The 20,107-nt window shown below is 39.3% G+C and overlaps 1 protein-coding gene across 3 annotated transcripts in view; it reads left to right on the top strand.

Moving 5' to 3' along the window:
- GABRA1 (gamma-aminobutyric acid type A receptor subunit alpha1) overlaps positions 1-20,107 on the top strand; it is a 44,940-nt gene that overhangs the window by 8,135 nt on the left and 16,698 nt on the right. For all 3 annotated transcript variants that reach the window (XM_087760125.1, XM_087760123.1, XM_087760124.1), the window contains exons 4-6: positions 9,515-9,582; positions 15,381-15,601; positions 17,215-17,297. In XM_087760125.1, the coding sequence (XP_087616251.1) occupies positions 9,515-9,582; positions 15,381-15,601; positions 17,215-17,297 (372 nt within the window). The remainder of the gene's footprint in view (positions 1-9,514; positions 9,583-15,380; positions 15,602-17,214; positions 17,298-20,107) is intronic.

Genomic DNA, 20,107 nt, shown 5'->3' with positions numbered 1-20,107 from the left:
CTGAATCCATAAAAAGGTATAAAACCGCATAGCAATTACATCTTTATAAAAACGTTGTTACAAAGCCTAGTCTTTATCAGCATCCCTATGTTCACTCTTTTTAAGACCCAAAACTGGGTCTTAAAAGCTCACTGTTCACAAATGTGAAAGTCCTAAATATACAAGCACAAATCTGTTCTTTCCAGTGCATGGAAAGGTTGCTTTTACTTCTTTCAGATGTCTTTTTTTTTTTTTTTTCTTTTGGACTCTTCAGGTAAAATAAAACAAAGCAACCCAACCCACAAAGTGTAGTTCAACCTGTTTTCATATAATAGCTCTCAGAGGAACTGCATTGTAAGAGGAACAGGGTATTACATTAAGAATTCTTATACCATCTCCTGCAGATGAAACGGAAGGTAACTGAGAGTAAGCTTATTGTGTGGTTTGAGGCTACCATCTTGCAACAGTTCTTGAATTGTGAGCCAACTTCTTCAATGGTTTGACTTCACTGACTTCAAGGAATGGCTAAAGATAAAATTCTATTTATAAAGTATTAATTAACACATTTTAAAATGGGTTGGTCTGTAAATTTTTGGCTGCAATTTCAGATAATACACAACAAAATAAGAATCACTTTTTACTTTTATCTACCCGTAGTTTTGCCTGCTTACTTGTAAACCCTTGGACCAGAGTAGAAATAAATGCTCCTTAATCTTTGATTAATGCAACTGTACAATGCAGTCAGCTACTATATCCCAGTAAGTAAACCTAGCAGAGAAGGCAATAAATGAACGAAACTTTCTAAACTGCGTAGAGTCTGGTACACGCCTACAAGAAAAATCTGAGCCCATGATGATTTCTTCTCTGAGTTTTGTAGCTATTATGATTTGTTTAACAGTTACTAGGAAAGCAAACAAAGGGAGACGCAGGAAAAGGCTTTTCTCTCATTCTCTGGATTGCAGTGTAGAGAACTAAGTACGTCAGTGCAGTCTTACGCATGTGTGTTCATACGTATGTTCCTGAAGACAGACTTCAAGGGTGTACTGGGAGAACAGGTCTGTGTACCTCACGAAAGGATCATCTAGTCCAGTTAAAATTTACTCCTGACAGAAAGATGGTTTAATGTAACTGCTTCTATAGGAGGAAATGAGTCTCTTCGCAAACTTTAATAGCCGTTTGCACCACTATCAGTTAAAAGCAAAAATGAGTGGAGCACGGGAAATACGGGGTGGAGGGCAGGCAGGATTGGAGTAGTTTCTCTAACCAAGGGTTAGAGAAGTTTAAATAATGTTTGCATCCCTCCTTTTCTGAATTGTGTTGCATGTTCCTGCCTGTAGCCAAGAACCTTGAATATCACTGTTTCCCTGTTGCTCGGTACGTTACAGTTTCATGGTGTCAGTTCAGCAGAGTAAATTTAATTTATCTTTTATAATTGTCAGCTTCGAATACTGGAACTAAGAGTACCAGGACTTTAAAAAAATCCCACATCTAATGAACTTGTGGGCAGTAAATTAGTGTTTAAAATCAGATGCAGTAAGAAGTAGCTTTACTCTTTTGACTGTTGAATAATGCTTTCTTCCAAAGACATAAATTATAGATTCCTAAAACTAGGGATCTAGCATCTAGGCCAATGTTTTCAGTTCTGGTACCAATTTATAATAGAGGGTTTGCTCAGGAATTTTGAAATTCGCCTCCGCAAAACCTTCTTGCTGAGGTACCTAAATATGAGCTAAGAACCTCAAGATGACTCCATTTTGACACTTTGTATAATGGGGAAATGTATTCTGAAACAGTCCCTACGTAAAAGTATCCAACGAGAAATCTAAATCGATATGTCAAATATAGCACAGTTTTTGGAGCTGGAAGTTCAACAGCTTTCCATTATAGCATGATCTGTTGCTGGAAATTTTAAAATGTATATGGAAGAGCAGTGGTTTCATTTTTCTTCCCAACATCAGTGATGTCTTCTTATTAAATATTTCAATCAGAACACGATTTTTATCTACTCTAAAGAGAAAGTTAAGAAAGCTACCAATATAACAGCATTTTTAGATATACAGAATTAGGTCTAAAACTCATTCATTCCATATAAGCTGTGATGTAGCTATCGGAGAATTTAAGAGACCAGAGACCCTCATACATACATGTTATGTTGATAAACTTTACGCTGTTAGGTACAATGTAAATCTGCGTACCACTGATTGCACTATAGCACTCTTCCAGTTAAATTGTCTGTCCTGGTCTTTCTATGCCCTCTGAGAAACAGTAGATGAAGTAAAACATTGTGTGGTACAGTTACTTTCTTCTACAGAAAGGGGCACACTGCAGAAAACTCTCTGCTTATCCCTGTACGACCTCTCCTTCTGTGGTGCAGTTTTTCAAATAGATACACCTACAGAAGGGAGAATTCTGTGCACGGACAGGAACAGAAAAGAGAACCAATTTCTCTCTTTCTCACCTGTGGAAGAAAAGGTAGATAATAAGAGTTTCTTCAGTCTGTTTGTTTGTTTCTCCTTCCTTGTGCTCATGTGTATGGATGAAGAACTCGGTGACAAGAAGGTATGCTTACTGCAAAATTGTAATGAACTGCGAAAGGGGTTTGATCTTGACCTTGCTCTACTCGCTTATAGGAGTAATTTCCTCCTTTTTGAAATAAACGCAGTGATATTTCTCTATCCCAAGTTTGCAGGCTTCCTATTAGTGTGATGAACAGTTTCATTGTTTGGTAGAAATACCCTGGTGAGGCAGATGAGGCACGATGAAGCCAGGAACAAGCTCCTGGAGAGATCTCATTACAAAGATACATTGTTGGAGCTATACTATATATTAATTGGAAAGCCAGGTTAAAAGGTGGAGCATTAAGATAATGAAAAATTTAGAGGTACTGAATTTTAAATCACTCTTTCAGCATGCATGGAATCAGTGCTAGGTTAATATTAAGCCCTCCCGTTCCTTTTTCTAGATCTTCTTTTGAGGTACCACTTCAAAAGGAAAACTAAAAAACACATATGCTCCATAAAGAGTATGGGAATGAAAATTATTATTCATTAGATAACCCAGTAAGGCCATCTCTGAAATTAAGTGAGCAGCTCGGAGCGTTTTGCCATTAAACAATGAAGGAATTAGTTCTCATTAACAAGAACATAAAAAAATGGAGTAGGTGACCCACGGGGAAAAGTTACAGTGACTGAATATGCTTGGTATTTAAAAAATGGCATTGTGGCTAAAATGAATCTGATTTTTCTTTAAAAGAAACACATAGCACTATGTTATGCATTGGCACATTTGCACTTCTTATCAATAATTATTGATAGAAATTATGTTATTTAGATGTTTGCCTCCTTCATGTGTGGGCATAGTCACTTAGTCAGACATTGCTAGGAAATGGCATCTGTTGTACCCATCCATAAACATGGACAAATAACTACATTTACAGTTATTTATGCCTGGAAAATAGAACTTTCAAAATGAATGTAAAAACATTCTGAATCACACTAGAGGACACCTATTAACTCCATGAGAGGATAATAATTTACAAAAAGCAAGGAGGAGGAATTGCAGAGAGTAACATATTGAAGCTGAAAAAGAGGAAATTATGTTAGACATTAAGGGAAAAAATAACCAGTGAAGTTATAATAGCATAATTTTCTGTGGGAACTATCTGGATCCTAGAACTACAGGTGATCAAAAATAGGCTAAATAACAAAGATGCTGTTTTCTTTTCAAATACACAATCCTGAGCAAAATAAAGGATCAGATAGTGGTGGAAAGGAGTCAAACAAGGAGGAAAATTCATCTCAATGTCTGGTGACCTCTCATAGTAAACCACTGTATCTAGAGCTGGAATTTAAAAGAATTGAAAAGCAACAAAAAAAGATGGAAAAAATAAGTTCCTCAGATAAATGGATATGCCGTTGCCTTTTGTTCTGGCTTGTCTTCATGTGGGGAGTAGAGATGAGCCCCGGGATGCCGCCGTGGCAGATCTGGGGTGCCACCGTGGAGAGAGGGCGGGCTTGCGCAGGGCAGGTTGGTTCTACCTGGTGCCGAGATTCAAGAGATCAGGGGCAGCTACAGAGTTTTTGTGACTATCACCTTTGCAGTGCACACATCCCCTCTCTGAAACTAAAAGACAGCATGTGGTCTGTGACCTTTTAACTTCGAATAATTGTAATGTAAAGGTGCTTTATCCCTTTATAACATGTATCATTTATCCCTTTAACACATTTATAATTGTAAACGTCGTTTATCCCTTTGAGAAGGACTTTGTAGTAGAAAGGTTGTTTAATACAGAACTAAGAAGAACAAGAGTGAGTTTGGTTAGGCAGATCAGAATCCTCCTAAAAGAAACTTGCTTTTGTAGTTGGGTCGAATGCCCATTAGATCATTCCAAATAGATTATCAACATTACTCCAGTACTGAACAGAATTATACTTGATTTATGCTATCAGTAAAAGCGATTTGTTGAGCTCTCCTGTGTGATGTTTATCAAAATTGAGTGTGACTGTCCTTAAGTGGAACGTCGGTCCATCTCAGGCAATTCATTACTTCCACAGAGTGCTTGTATTTAAAGTGATGGAAAATAAACCTGACAGTATTATGTTAATTAGGTTTTAAAATTCAGTTTTATGAGAACGTTATCTATAAATATATGATAAACTTACCTCTTGGTGATTGAGGTCCCAATGGAAATTGTTGGATTTGAACTCATAACTGAGCCAACTTAAAGTTTAGGGAAAATATGGTTTTTGTCTGTATGCGTAATAAAAATTCAGTTAAACCTAAATGTTTCTACTCTAAATGAAAAGAGAGTCCTATTCTGGACCCCTACACGTAATTCTGTAAGTGAAGGAGGACTAGGTGCTATACTTAACTCTGTAAAAACTGAAATGACTGATTTTGGTCTTTTTTCCACTCTGTAGGCACCACATTGATGTAAAGGCAACTGTAAAAAGCCACAGAAGACCCTAGCAAAATTGATTTAATACAAAAGTAGGGAGGCAGGGGGGAGATGAGTAGCTCTGAGCTGTTACCTGGCGTGGAGAGAGCTGCCCTGACACCGTGCAGCTCCCAGTAAACCCTTCATAGCAGCACAGACTGCAGCTGGGCAATCACAGGACAGCTCACTAGTGGTTCCCCCTTTTGGGCTCTACTTTTCCAAAAGCAGCAGCACAAAATTCTTATGAATGTATTTGTTGTGGTTCTTTAATCAAAATACTTCACAGGATGCAGCCAGGGTGATTAGTCTCCAAGATTTTTTTTTAGTAATAATAGTGTATGCTATACAGGCATCTAAATTCCTTTCATTCAAAACCATAGGAAAAGTCTTCTCTATTTTAATAATTATAGCACACACTTACACAAGACATGCAAGAGGAACAAGTACATTACCAAAAAAGATGGAAGTAATTTAAACCACCAAAATATACAACTTAAATAAGCCTTGTGCTCAAATACCAGCAAGTCAAAAAGGGAAATAGTTAACGTATAGTTTCCTATGATAAATAGGCTTATTTCCTGCTGTTTAAATAAATCTGTATTTCTTATTTTGTTCTCAATTTGTAATCCAATCACAATTCTAGCAATAATGAGCTCCCTGGGAGTTTAAATCAAAATATTTATTGTTACTAATTCTGAAGGTTTACGTTAGTCTAGCATCATTAGCAAAACGCAGTAGTTTGTAAGCAGTAAAATCACAGTAGTTCCCATTGACTGGTGCTTTCATAGCTCTGTGTGGATCAGTTGCCTGAGACTATGTTCCAGAGTGTCGAGTTGTGGTACTCAGTTGCTATTTTGCTGATCAGTTACTACTTGGATCCTATGGTTGCCTTATAGTAAAACTAGGAAGTCATTAATAATGTCCTCGGCGGTTTTTTTACTGGAATTGTTACCTGTTCTACAGATGTCCCTATATGACTTAGTCCTGGTTCATGAGATAGATGCTATAGTCAAGAGATATGGTTAACATGTCTTTACAACTGATGGATTTATCCTCAGCTGTCCGATCAGCTCCTGACGTGAGCTCGTTTTGTTCAATGACTTAGAATTTTCTCTAGTTCTTAGGGATATTGTAAAGGTTTTGAATATAGCTCAGGATTTGAGGTTCCTGAAAAATGCATTCTGAGCATTGGAAGCACAGTTTAAGCCTTCCCATGGTAATCAAGCTGCAAACTGAACATGGTTAACCTTGATTCTAAATATATATCCCAACCGTATGAGTAAACACGTGTCCTGTGCAGGAGTGACTCACAACTTCTGAAGCTCTCCACAAAGCACAGCTGAATCATCTAATTAGTAAAGCAGTAAACAAAAATTTCAAAACTTCCATATGGCTTTGGAGGGGCTAATCTTTTTCTGCGTGTTCACACACACTTTCTCCTTGCTCCTGAAAATGAGGTACATATCAAAGAAAAAAGAAATCATTTGCTGGTGTGTACAGTGGTTTTAGCTGGATTTGAAGAGACCTGGGATTAGATGGTCTGCAAAAGAGTAATCAGCATGAAGATAACACAATCTCTTGCGAGTTCACATTCTGAATTTTCTATTATTACTTATGACTTACATGCCACTTAAATGATCTTCAATATTATATAGAAATGAAGGGCATCACTCATTTTTCCACTCCCTTGGAAATCTTCCATCTTACTGCCAAAGCCTTTAGTTTCCATTTTGTGTCCTCAAAGTGATTTCCTTAAGCCTCAACCGCTCCGCTATGACCACACGCCTCCCAAAACTAGAATTCAGGATACCACTACGTGATACGCTGCTGATTCAAAGAGCGCGTTCTGTGTTTGTGCAAGGTAAATCGGTTAGCTATATTATATTAAACAGAGGCTCGCTCAGAGCCGGGACTCTGAGTTTACACCGTTAAGGGATGAATGCATTGTGCCTACTTCTAGCATCTTCTGTCCCCTAATGACACCAGTGGAAGTGCCTCAGTGGAAAGGAGACAGAGAGATGGGGAATCAGGATGAAAGATCTTTAAGAGTGTCACTTGAGTTTCGCTTTTCAATACGTAAAAGGCTAATAGGTTTCATGATGAGATTAGTTTCTCAGTCTTAAGAAAAGGTGATTCAGTAGTGGGAACTTAAAGAACCCATTCAGCAATGTTTTACTGGACCTTGTGAAATCTCCATGCCAGCTGTTTCAAACAAGACCACAGCCTCTTGAACTTTTGTGAAAGTGATGGGCTGAAGGAGAGAGTACTTTTTTTTTCCACGCTAAGTAATTTCTGGACAACCATATGCTTCTGCCAGGAATAGAAGGCTAAATTCTCCCTGTGAACTTCATTAAGTCCAGAGCCAATCAGGTGTCAAGAGAAGACTTAAATTTCTTTAAGTCAGTTGAAAAGCTTGTAAATAGTGACAAGGTCACACATAAATTTCACCGGACAGCCAAGGAGGAAACTTCACCTAGCCAATGCTTTTGTCAGTAGTCACTGTAGTTTGTACACATCTCAGCCGCAGGTATAAAGAACAAAAAGAATATTATTAGGCAATTCAGCCACATCATAGTATTTTACTTTCTGTGATTATGAATGATACATTGGAAATTTCATCCTTTCACTTTTTTAATGAGTCCTGGAGATTACTTTTGCTACCACCTAATTCTTGCATTAACTTGCTAACAGAATACAAGTGCCATTCAGTGCATTACTGGAATGACAGGAGAATCAGATCTAGTGTTACATCTTGATTATTGCTGTCTCACGAAAGGAGATATTTTGTTGTATATATATTAAACATCTCTATTAAACTGCTTACATTTATATACATTTAGAAGTTGTAGACTTTTTGGAATGAAAGTGAAAAGCCTGTACGTGCATTGTAGAACACTGATTCTCATTAGGACTTTTGCATCAGATACAGAAATTTATATTGTTACTGGCTGCTTAATTTTGATTCCTTATTTCACTTCTCTTCTGTCAGAACTTTCTTGTCAGATGGAACAAATCATATTTAAACAGTCCAAAGTCTTTTGAAATCAGAGGGCTGTATTAAATTAGTTTTTAATTTAATCATTTTACAATATTTAAATCACATTATACAGATAGCTACGTATACACTTTTCTAAGTCTTATGAAAATTCTTGTCTGCTGTGTGACTTTTGCTTACTATACAAGTACTTTTCTGTTAGCCTCTTTTCTTTAGGATTACTTTTAACATTCTGAATTTCTCAATTTATTTCTTTTTTGCAAGTTATTTGAGAAACGTGTCACTCCTTCCCCATTTGAAACTTCTACCACAACCCCCACGCTGGCTTGCAGAGCACTGTAGTAAACGTATTCAGACTTAGGTCACTGTAAATTCTGAAAGCTGATGGGGTGAGCTCCACTCGACACTGTTTGCGTTTGTGCCTCCAGGTGGTGTTACTCCCTGCAGCTATATTTAAATCAACAGGGTTATGTTGATATATGCCATCCTAGGTGAATATTTTGTGATGTGTGGCCTAGAAGGTACCAGTATGTTCGGAAGCGACCGATACGGGGTGTGCGCAGAGCGGGAGGAGAGGAAGGGGGCAGGTTAAGCTTGTGCGTTTCTCAGAGCGCCTTTTAGCAGGGGATCTGCAGAGGCCAGAGGTTTGGCTCTTTCTGGAGATCAGCACCGTTCTGGGTGTCTCAGACTCAGCGTTTGTGACCGCTAAAATCATTAGATTCTGCTCAAGTGGCCGAGGGCGTTGTGCCACAGAGCAAATGTACATCCTTGAGATCACAGAGAAGACTAGCTTTATGGTACAGCATGTACATATAATCTGCGTTATTTACAAGTTACAGATTTCTGGATTATTTGTACTAATCTATCATTGAGGCCTATAAAACAAGTTTGGTAGTTTAAGGGAAATCTAATGCTAGTGCCCATATCAATTTAAACAGACATCTAAAACATTTACAGACTATAACATTTATACATAAGTAAAAAATTCTAGTAGAGAAGTTTAGCTGATATTTATTTGGAAAAGTTTTAACTCCTTTTTGTTTATTGCAGTTAAGGGTAACGCAGCCATTTCCAACTCATGCCAACAGAATATCTTTACGTTTTCATACACCGTAATGTATTCTCATTCTCTCTCTCTTTTTCTTCTATGTTCCTCTGTCTCAATGCAAAGTACATAATTCATAAGCCCAGGGTTAATTATTAGAGACCTTCATTCAGCTTGCCCAGAAACACGGAGTACCCAATGAGACTTTGGAGTACTGCGTAAAATATTCAGCACTGTTTATATTGTCAGACAAGAAGATTTATTAGTCAAAGAGTGAAAAGATTTACACAACAGTGGAACCATGGCTGCTGCACCGTGGCATCACAAGCTATGTCTCAAAAAGTTCTGTGGAAACCCTGTAATAAAAAAATGGTTGCTGACAATATTGACTGTGAAATTACCTCTAGAAGCAATAAATTATCAGGACCGTATTGTAGACCAATTTTAGAATGGCTAATCAAAGGCAATAATTTTTCTATTTATTGTGAGGATTGGCAGTGGTTAGATCTAATGCGGACTGTTGATAGACACTCACTGTCCTAATTTCCTGCTTCATCAGAGCGTGTAACTGAAGTGAAGACTGACATCTTCGTCACCAGTTTTGGGCCTGTTTCAGACCATGATATGGTAAGTGATGGCCTATATTTCTACAGCCTTCATTTTCTCTTGTCTTTTTACTCTGGAGGATGAAAGATCTATGCAATACTTATTTACTCCTTTTAAGGCTGGGCTTTTCTTAAACCCTCGATTCCAAAATGCTGTCAGCTTTTATGTGCAAACATTGGTGCTAGCTGTGACTGCATTTAAGTGCCCTGAAATTAGCAGCCTCGGTGACTTTAATAATGTGTTTTAACAGATCTTACACTTGCTACATAATATATTATGAAATGCATTAGGGTTTGGATACGTATTCTTCTGAGAATGATTGCTCAGGTCCTTGCTGGCACGTCACTGATCCAATTTGCCGAGAAAGTTCATCATCTTAAAACGCAATTAACACTTATGCCTACAGTGTGACATCTGTACAGTCTAACCTGCATTTTTATATTAAAAGCTACGAATCAATGGGAAGTGACTTTCCTAGATCTCGCCTGCTGAAAGAGAAGAGCAGATTAATGAGAGAATTAGTGTCACTTCTTTATAGAATGAATATTAAACTGCTAGATAACTGCAGGGGATGGAGAAGTTCAGAAAACTGAATGAAAATGTTGTGAGCCCTGGTCTTAAGAGATATTAAAAATTGTGTAAAAATACGGATAAGGTGCTTTAAATTTTGCATATAAATGGGGTCTTCACAAGTAGGGTGCTACTGACAGGGACAGCCTGGTCTGCAGCTACTAATATCTGCTGGATCCTGTCTTGGGATGAATGCTGGCAACACCAGCACCTGCCTTTATTTAAATGCAGAAAAGAAAACAGTTCAACCTTGTAGCTGGCTACATTTAGCTAAAGACATTCACCAAAGGAAAGATGAAAAAAAAAGAGAAAAAATTACCACAGGAAAGGAAACAAGTTCCATTTGTTACCACAAAATTGTAAGTTGTCTAATTTGAAGTAAAACTGTAGACACGCCTGTCTACAGGCCTACAATATGTACAAGTTTCTGATTACTCAAAACAACGTTAAGGGATGGAATAACAGAGAAAGTAACTTTTACAAGGTAGTTTCTTTTCCTAAATGAACTTCATGCAAAGACACCATTTTCCTGATTGCTTGGAAAATAGCATTTATAAAACTACAGTCAAATTTATAATTGCGACTGATACCGTGATATTTAAATGAGAAAGAATAGCTTGGGCACCACAGACACTTTGACCAGTCATTCTGCTGAGAAGACCTACAATAGAAGGGTAGTCCAGGGAAATAGCTAGACTGGTGACTTGTCTCCTCAGCACTTATATACAATACTAAGTACTATATATACCATGAGGAAGAATTAAAAAAAAAATCCATTCAATGACTTCTGCTTTTTTGTTCTGTGATAATCTTGTGAAATTACAATGTCTACTTATTACTCTAAATGATAAATTAAAAGAGGGGAAATTCCTTGCATTAAAGATTGGTAGAAGCCACTGACATCCATAATTTGTGTTCTGGTTATTGGTTCAGCAAAACACTTCATCTTGCTTTCCCATTTCTGTCTTGAAATAGGTAACCAACAACCACTGGACAAACTGAACACTTCGAACAGAGTCATGTGACTAAAATATATATATGTTTTTAATTTAATAGTCTTTGAATTCAAACTGTAGCAGCTGCAGTTTGTGAGTGATCCGAGGTTGCTCCGTTTTTGTAGAGACCTGTCGTCTTGGGACAGGTCTCTTGTTAATCTCCCGAAAATCGACGGAATTTAAAGGGTTGGGCTGGACACAGGTGCTTGTGGGAGGTGAACAAAAAGAGAGTGATAGATGTATGTGGGTGAATGTATGCTTTGTGTTAATATTCATTAGAGTTGTTTTCTGCAAGTCAGCTGGCTAAGCTAGTGTTTGCTCTGTTCAGAGAGATTTACTGGAAAACTCCAGTAATGAATGGCAATCTAATGAACAAATGGACATGGATGCTTTCGTACACGTAGACATCAGTTTAGAGTAACTGATAGGCCTGCTGATTTACTTGGGACTGTATAATGTTTGGACTTCAGCATCTACTTATACTTTGTAGTTTCAGGTGATTTAATTATTAAGTAGAAGATAAAGCTAATTTGACATTCCTAGGACAAACTGATGTTTGTATGGGCTTTGGGTTTTAAGGAAGACTACAATACTGAAGCCAAAAATAATCTACTTTCAGAATTAGGAACAGGTATATTTGAAAAAAAATTATTGACTTCAGCTATAATTCAGTATAGCTGAATTACTATAGCATAAGCGATCCCTACCTACAAAAAAAATCTCAAAAATAATTAAAACCCCATACCACATTGGCTCCTGATTTTCACTTAGTTAAACAGGAGGAAGAATTCATCAGTCTCTTAATAAAGTGTGTGACCAAGAAACACCCAGACAGGTGTTCATATGTCTTGAAAACGAAGGAATTACAGAAAAGTATTTAGCGCAAAACTCCTACTCACCTCCCCTAGAAAGTAATCTGTGTGCAGCCTACTCATGCTAACTCTTTTGCTTAAGGAAGGAAGTGTGAAATCAGAGACAGAAAGAGAAAGATAAAATGAAGAGCTTACCAGAATATAAAGTTTATATTAATTTCAATGTACATTTAGTGCAAAGTCCTCTGTGCGTACTACAGGTTGGTTGCAGACACCATCATTTGAGGGCTGCCCCGGATTTGCTCCAGGGAGCAGATTTCCAGTAAGCATAGACTGGGTCGTGGGCGCTGGTCGCGGGGCGGCCCGAGTCGCAGCTGCGCTGGCTGCTGCCTGAGCCCAGGCCTGCTGGCTGGCAACGGGCACGGAGCTGCTCCAGCTGACGCCGTGTGTTATGAAACTGCAGCCGCAGCCAGACATCAGCGTACCTAGACCATCTGCTTGCAGGAATCCAAGGAGGCAGTTATATAGATAGTAGGTTGATATATCGAGGAGTACATGGTGTTCCTACCCACTCTCAATCCACTCTTTTAAGAGCAGCATAGACATAACCTGTTATTCTATAAAGAGAATGTCTTGGCTTGTTCTTAAAGTTGTGAATAAAGTTAAACAGGAGAAAAGCACTTTTTAAAATAAAAACATCTTTTCTTGGAAGAACTTTGCAGGCTTTCAGGCATGCTCTCTCAGATGGTGGACTGAACTAATCAACAGATAAATGGTTGTTCTCAGATGACTGTCATTTTTGTGAAATTTTCACGTATATTATCTGGAATAAGAAGCATTTTAAAATTACCTTTTTTCATAAAGACAGAACTTTCCTAGTAAACCTTCCTTCCCACTGCTTCTGTACTGCAAGCTCTCCAGGAACAAGTTTCTCTCTTACTGCCTTCCTGTACAGCACCTAGTCTGATATAGACCACAGTGTGGTCTACCCTGTGAATAAACGGTCTCCGGGCAGAGAGATCAGATGAGTAAATGACCGAACATTTAAGTCAAAGTGTTATAAATATTCAACACCATACAACTAATTGCCAAAGTGCGGATAGGAATCTTCTTTCTTTACCTGCACACTAAGAAATGAAGAGTCTCCACTGTGGAGAATTTATTCTGAATTTCATCTCGCTCATACGTTTGCACATAGACCACTGCTATAGCAGAGGGTTTGGAGAAAATCCTTCTGTTCCCTTGTTCTGTACGGCACCCTCCTGGAGAAGAAATCCCTAATCAGAGTCTCCGATGACTTGATCTTCAAGATCAGCTGTCTGTCAGGATTCATTTGAGGAGAATTTTTGTACATGTTAAAGTGACTAGTGAAAGCTAAGGAGTTGAGAAAGCTCAGCCAAAATGAATTCATCCTGTATAGTGCAACAGGCTGGGATAGAGGAAGATTCAGTCTGTGCCAGGCATGACCTGTCAGCTACTTCTTAATTGAGTTTTGTCTTATGCTGTCAGGTCCCTTATCAGATCTCTCAGACTCCTTGTTCTTTTCCAGCACAAGAACCTTGTGTTCATATAAAGTGAAGAACCAGACTCCCTCCTCTCAACCTGTACCACCTCCCACTCACCTCCTCCTTTGCAGTTGAAAGAGATAAAAAGGGAATAGCTTACACGCACACCGAAATGATGTCACCTTCTGGGCATGTCTTTTACCTTTCCCATGCGTGTAGGAGGAAATTTTCTTTGGAGCTAGTAAAACAGGGAAGAAATCCAATATTTTAATGCCATCTACTACATTTTAAACCTCCTTCTCTCCTACTCTGCTGCACACCTGGGGCAAGATTTTGCCCACAGTTCAACCTAAGGCCCTGACCCAGCAAAATTCTGCAGCAAGTGGTTGGCTCTAAGTGCACAACTGCCGTCACTGGAGCTGAACAAATCCAGGCTTCAGCAGCTCACTGAGCATGTGATTAACAAAATGGAAATACAATTAAGCATGCACCAAAATGATTCACAGGTCTGGCATGTAAATAAAATAAAATAAAAAAACCCCAACCAAACAAAAACCCCCAAACAAGCCCAAAGTAAGACCACACCACGGAACTACAACACTTGCATGCCCACAAGAAATTCATTGAGGCATTTCATGCCCTAAAACCAGGACAAACGCACCGCCAGTAAGAATCCCCATTCTTACTTGCTGATAGTTGCACAAGGAATGAACAGCTCACAATTGCTTACGTTGTACGGAGCGTTGCCATTTGTTAAAAGGAAAATCCCAAGTCTAAGGCAGCCTGCCACAGCGAGATTTCACATGCTCATTCCAGAATGCTTCTGTTTACTACCTTACTCCTTGGGGCAGCTCTTTTCCTTACGGCTGTGTGTGCCTTCACACACAGGAGTTTCCTTTATTTCAGGATTTGCTGTCTCCGTTGGCAGGAGATCTCAGCAAAGGTTCAGTTTCTCAGCCAAAAGTTTGTCATTCAGGGTCATTTTGAACAGCGTTTGTATAGCTACTTTTGACGTATATCATAATATCAGAGGCATGAACGATGGAAGGGGCAGGATAATCCCATACTGAACTTTCATGTCAGAGTGGAATTTTTCCTTGGGAAAATATTATACTATACTGCGTCCGCAGGAGTTTTCCACATTTTCACCCCACATACATCTGTATTTTATGTCTAATACTTCAACATCTTTTTCCTAATTTTACCCTCTCCTTCTTAACTTTGTTCCTGTTGCTTTGTAACAAATAATTCTTTCATTTCATAGCGAGCGCTGGGTATTTTGAATCTCCCCACGTACACCAAGTCAGCCACTGCATCCCTTCCCCAGTGGCCCAGCCCTTGCCTAACCAAGCTGTAATTCTTGGTCCAAGCCTGTCCTCGGCTTGTGCTCTCTGCAGTCCAGTGGTCTGGCCCAATAAGCCATTCCACATCTCATAAATCAGACCACGTAATTTGAGTGACCTGCGAACTTTTCGCAGGTGGACTGCATGTTTCTGCTACTGAGACACTTAGAACAAAAGGCTCCAGTACGACCTGTCTCACCAGGCCTGTTCTCTTCCAAGAGCCATATTCTTCCTGTGCTGCGCAGACTGGCTGCGTATCCACAGCTTCAAATTACAGTTTTGTGGAAGGGGAAGGAAAAGTGAGAAGAGGGTGAATTATTTTGTTTCCACTATATTATATCTCAAATTCTTGTCTAATTTTTGATATACTGTTCTCCCTAACATTTATTCTATTGAACACAGTAATGATATTGTAACTGTTTAATAACCAGCCTCAGGTACATTGTAAGTAATATAGAGAATAAACGTTCTGATAATTACTAATTTCATTAATAGTCATCTTGCTTCTAGGGAACGGTAAGAATATACTTTTCGAGTTCTCATATTGCAACATATGGCATCATAAGTGTTTCCTTTTTTTCTGAATTGATGTAGGAATACACTATAGATGTATTTTTCCGCCAAAGCTGGAAAGATGAGAGATTAAAATTCAAAGGACCTATGACTGTTCTCCGGTTAAATAATTTAATGGCCAGCAAAATTTGGACACCCGATACCTTTTTCCACAATGGAAAGAAGTCAGTGGCTCATAACATGACGATGCCAAATAAACTATTACGAATTACAGAGGACGGGACATTGCTATACACAATGAGGTGAGCCCTAAAATATTATGTCCTTCATTTAGTTTGACAATTTAACTTGTTAAAGCATCATATTTTCCAAACAGGAAACAGGTTCCTTTTTGAGCATAATTTGATTGCTGCTTAGTAATTATTTTCGCAACAGGCCATGGAATGATGGACAGACTGAGGCATTTGCAGTATTTATTTTTTTCCCCTCCTGCTGTGCCACCTTTACGCTCCCTGGATGTGTCTTAATGCTTCATTTTAAAAATCCGCCAATTTGCAGAGGACCTTAATTTGGAGTTGCTTTGAAGGATTCCATCAGCAAAGTATAATAAAGCCTGAAACTTTAATATAATCTAGACTACTAGATTGTGTACAAGGGTCTTTAACCTTTGGATCCTATAGAAAGCAGATCGTAAGAACTAGCAGATGCACAGAGAATTGATTGCCCATTCTTCATATTTGTTGTGCTTGGGAATACAGAGCACGACAGTCTAAAAATAGACATTTCTTATTCCATTCATAACAAGAAAAACAATTCACTAAAACATTTAGAAAGTTAGGAAAAAAAATTCTTTTTGTGCTGGCAGTGCTCTTACTGGAAACATATTCTCTTCGTGGATAACTGAACTTTAGCTATCCAGTTGTCAGCAGAGGAGTTAAATCCTTTTGAAATAACGATGATACAGAGTCACGGAAACATTCTGGATTAAAAGACTGCAAATTAAACAACAACAACAACAACAAAAGGTCTGTTGTCTCTACAGAGCTACACATCCCCTCTTTACGTCTCCCATGGAGTCAAGCAAGGTATAAAGTGCTTCTGTTGACTCCAAGTCAGGATGGATAGCTTAGTACATAGGCGAACACGGAGTTTTCTTTTAACAATTTTAAGGATGTTTTTAAAAGAGTACAAGTATTTGGAGAAAACAAAGTCTCCAGGCTTTTGGGAGCCTGTCAAATATGTTCCATTTATTCTGCGACATCTTTCAAGACTGCCTAGGCTAGGGTAGAATCTGCTTGGCTGGTAGTTACGCAAGTCCAGGTCAATTTTTCTTGTCTTCCTAAACGCTTGGCTGTTAGGGATTTAATCCACAAGAACACTCCCTTGGCAGCACACTGTTCACATATGTCTCTTTTTTTGACCATAACCATTTCTATTTGCTCACCTTTGCAAGTGCCTTAATGCAATCTTCTGCCTAGTATTCAAGTATTATTGTTCGTTCCTTGCTGATGTGTGGTATGTGACTGTCTCTATTTTATTTAATCTCTTTTATTGAGAAACGTGTTTGCACCCCAGCTGATAGCAACGAAATGATTTCAGCAAATGCCTGAGCATCCAGAGTGGGCCAATTTAATGATGGCAGCAAGGAAGCAATTTCAGTTTCTAATAGGTTTTAGCCCTCGCACCAAGCGAGAAGCCTGAGCATGTCTCTGCTGTAGAGCGAACCACGGCAGAGCCAGGGGCCTGCTGTGTCTACACGTGCCTGTCAGCGCCCCAGCCAGGTCCCGTTCCAGCTGCTAATTAATCACATAACAGATATGATGCTGTACTTACTCTGTGTGTCGTAATAGAAGTCTATTTGCTGTTTCTGTGAAACTAGAATAAATGTGTCCTTTTGCTCATTAATCCATTATAGATTGACTGTGAGAGCAGAATGTCCAATGCATTTAGAAGACTTCCCTATGGATGCACATGCTTGCCCCTTGAAATTTGGAAGCTGTAAGTTTATTTTAAATTGAGGTTTCTCCCTTTTTAGGCCACTTTACAAAAGTATTTTGCAACTGAGAAAACCTCAAGGTTTTGATCTTGTCTGTTTTTCACTTTTTTTGCAGGGTTGTATTTTTATTCTTATATACATTTATATTTAATATAATGAACCTCTTCTACATGTCTTAAATATCCTCCAATGTCCTGCCTGGACATTCACGAAAGAGAAAAACGACAGTGCTCTAAACATCTAGAGTAGTAGTTTGTCACATAGAAAATGTTGTTAATCTTATATTTGCTTTATTTTGTTAAGACCCAAAATCAATGTTAGAGAAAAGTAATACAGACCACGGATAACTGAATTGGTTTAGGCGCAAAGAATTCCCCTACCATAGTCTTGGCACATTTAGAACAAAATTTTGCGTAAGATTATAGAATATTCATATTACAATTATGCAGCGTTTCTGGAAGTGAAAAATCTCGCAAATCTCCAGAGTCCTAGACTTGCAGCATTTGTAACCTTAGGTTAGAGAACACACTGGACAAAATGTAGTGTAATTAAAATCAGTGTAATAACTCACAAAGCTTTCTGTAAACTGAGAATTTCCCCCAAAACTTTAATTTGAATAACAGCCAACCTGACACTGCTACTTTCAAACGCAGTTAAACACAATATTTTTAAAAATTAAATATAGTCGCCCTTCAACTCTTTAAGTAAAAAAAAAAAAAAACCCAAACTCAAAAAAAACCCAAACCAAACCACAAAAACCCTCGAAGAGCTGTTTTACTCGGGTTGGTTCGACACAACCACGGAAGACAAAACGTGTGGAAGACGTAATAGTGTACAAATGGTTTCCTCAATGGCTATTTTTTCTAGCAGAAATGGGTCGTTTCACTGATAATGGGTACTTCCTAGCTTGATCTATTTTAGAAGTCACAAACAGAACACGCAATTCGTTCTTCACGTGTTACCAGACAGGGTGGTAATTTACTTTGGGCTGAAGAGCTCTCTGTTTGCCATGAGAAAGGACTGATGTTTTGTCTTTAAAGAGCCACTAGCCGCCTAGATGAGATTGAGAGGACAAACGGCTCATGCAGACTGGGAGCACAGCTGACCAGAACAGGTCGCTCCTCCACTGTTCACTTCTTACAGCGCTTTTCCCAGCCCTCGGTGCACCGGGAGGGGCGGGGGCCTTCCTCCCGGCCCCGGCGGGGCGAGCGGCGGCAGGGGGCCCGCACCGGCGGCGGGGATGGGGCGCCGCCGCTGCGGGCCAGGGCAGGGCCGGTCGCAGGGCTGCCCTTCGGAAGGCGGTTCAGGCGTTGCTGCGGGCTGCGTGCTGGATGTGGAAGGGGGGACGATGGCTGATCGTGCATAAAAGCCGCTATGCGAAGTTGCACCACCAGCGGGTTGTGAGCAGACGTGAGCTCCTAGTTGAACTTCCATGGGCGCGCTAAGAGGCCTGTCACCCCATCTGCGCGTCGCCGAGCCACAGCCCAACACCAGGCTGCACTTAAACCCCCAGCCTGAACAACAGTTCCCATTTTTTTCCGACATGGGAGTTCTCCCAGATGAGTGTATTCTTGGCTCCCAAAGCGCACGGCTTTCCAGATGGCTAAGGATCTTGCCTCAATTAAATGATTAAGAGATATAGAAATTAGGAGAGAGAACATGGATTTGAACACAACTCCAGAACCACACCACAAAGTAAAAACAAGATAGCAAAAAGACATGCAAGTGCATCTGCACATCTTTTGTATTTAAATTGGTTTTCTTTTTATCCCGCAAAAAGATTTTTATTATCATAACACACATCATTTTCTTAAATGAACAAAAAAAAGGCAGTGGTATTTCTGACGGAAAGACCAGTTCTTACACTAAAGTCAGAGGCGATAACTGGCATTCTAAGCTCGGAGTGCGGGCGTGCCTCGTCCCGGTTTACAGGCTATTTTCATTATTTTTTTGTTTTGAACACTAGCTGGCTACCATGCCAGCTGTCCTAAACGGGACCTAGCAAAACAGGTAACTCCAGATGCTGGAAAGGGCGATGAGACAAAGTCAGGGAGTTTTCAGGGAAACTTTGCATTCCCCTGCTAAACTGAAGTGGGCTCCTAATCTGGGATCCTCGCGGGGAGGAGTTCCTTCCGCAGCCTGCTCTCCCTGCAAGCGCTGCAGGGGGAAGTCACTGTCCAGAACAGGGCCCTAAAGCTGGACCTCTCCCTCCTTCTCGTCAGATTATATGTCACAATTATCAGATTATAGACGATTTGTCTCAATATTTAGTTATTGATATAAATAGAAATATCTCCCACAGGACAAGTGGCTGGACCCAAGCAAGATATGAAAATGGGGCTCGCCATTGTACATAGAAAAAGAGCAGTTCTTATATTTAATTGCCACTTTTTTCAGTGGGAATCATATTTAAATACACTTGGGACATTTCTGTCAAACAATGAAAGCAATTCATTATAATAATCTTAATGGACTGAAAAATTTACTGAAGAGAGACCTTTAATTGTCGTGAAAGCCATGTTTTAAGTGCAGACTCCAATATTACACTCATTAGCTCCCCAAGGTAGCGTTTGCCCAGCTCTGTTTGGTTTGAATTAAATTGAATAAGAGTTTTTCCATGTACTCCACTGTTACTCATCACTTGTTTGGAGCTGGATTCAGAAAAGCCTCATACTGAAGGAGTTACAGGTCTCCTACGGACTCTGCCCATACTGTAGACGCCGATAAATGTTTCGCCCAGCTTCAAGGCTAAAGTGATTTGCCAAAATCGCAGCTTAAGCTAGAGGTTATTCAATGTAAATTCAATGTGACA

This window comes from Nipponia nippon, unplaced genomic scaffold (assembly GCF_047370975.1).
Source record: "Nipponia nippon isolate SJK-2023a ecotype South Korea unplaced genomic scaffold, ASM4737097v1 scaffold_21, whole genome shotgun sequence".
Classification (NCBI taxonomy): domain Eukaryota; kingdom Metazoa; phylum Chordata; class Aves; order Pelecaniformes; family Threskiornithidae; genus Nipponia; species Nipponia nippon.
This window is presented reverse-complemented; position numbering and strand designations above follow the sequence as displayed.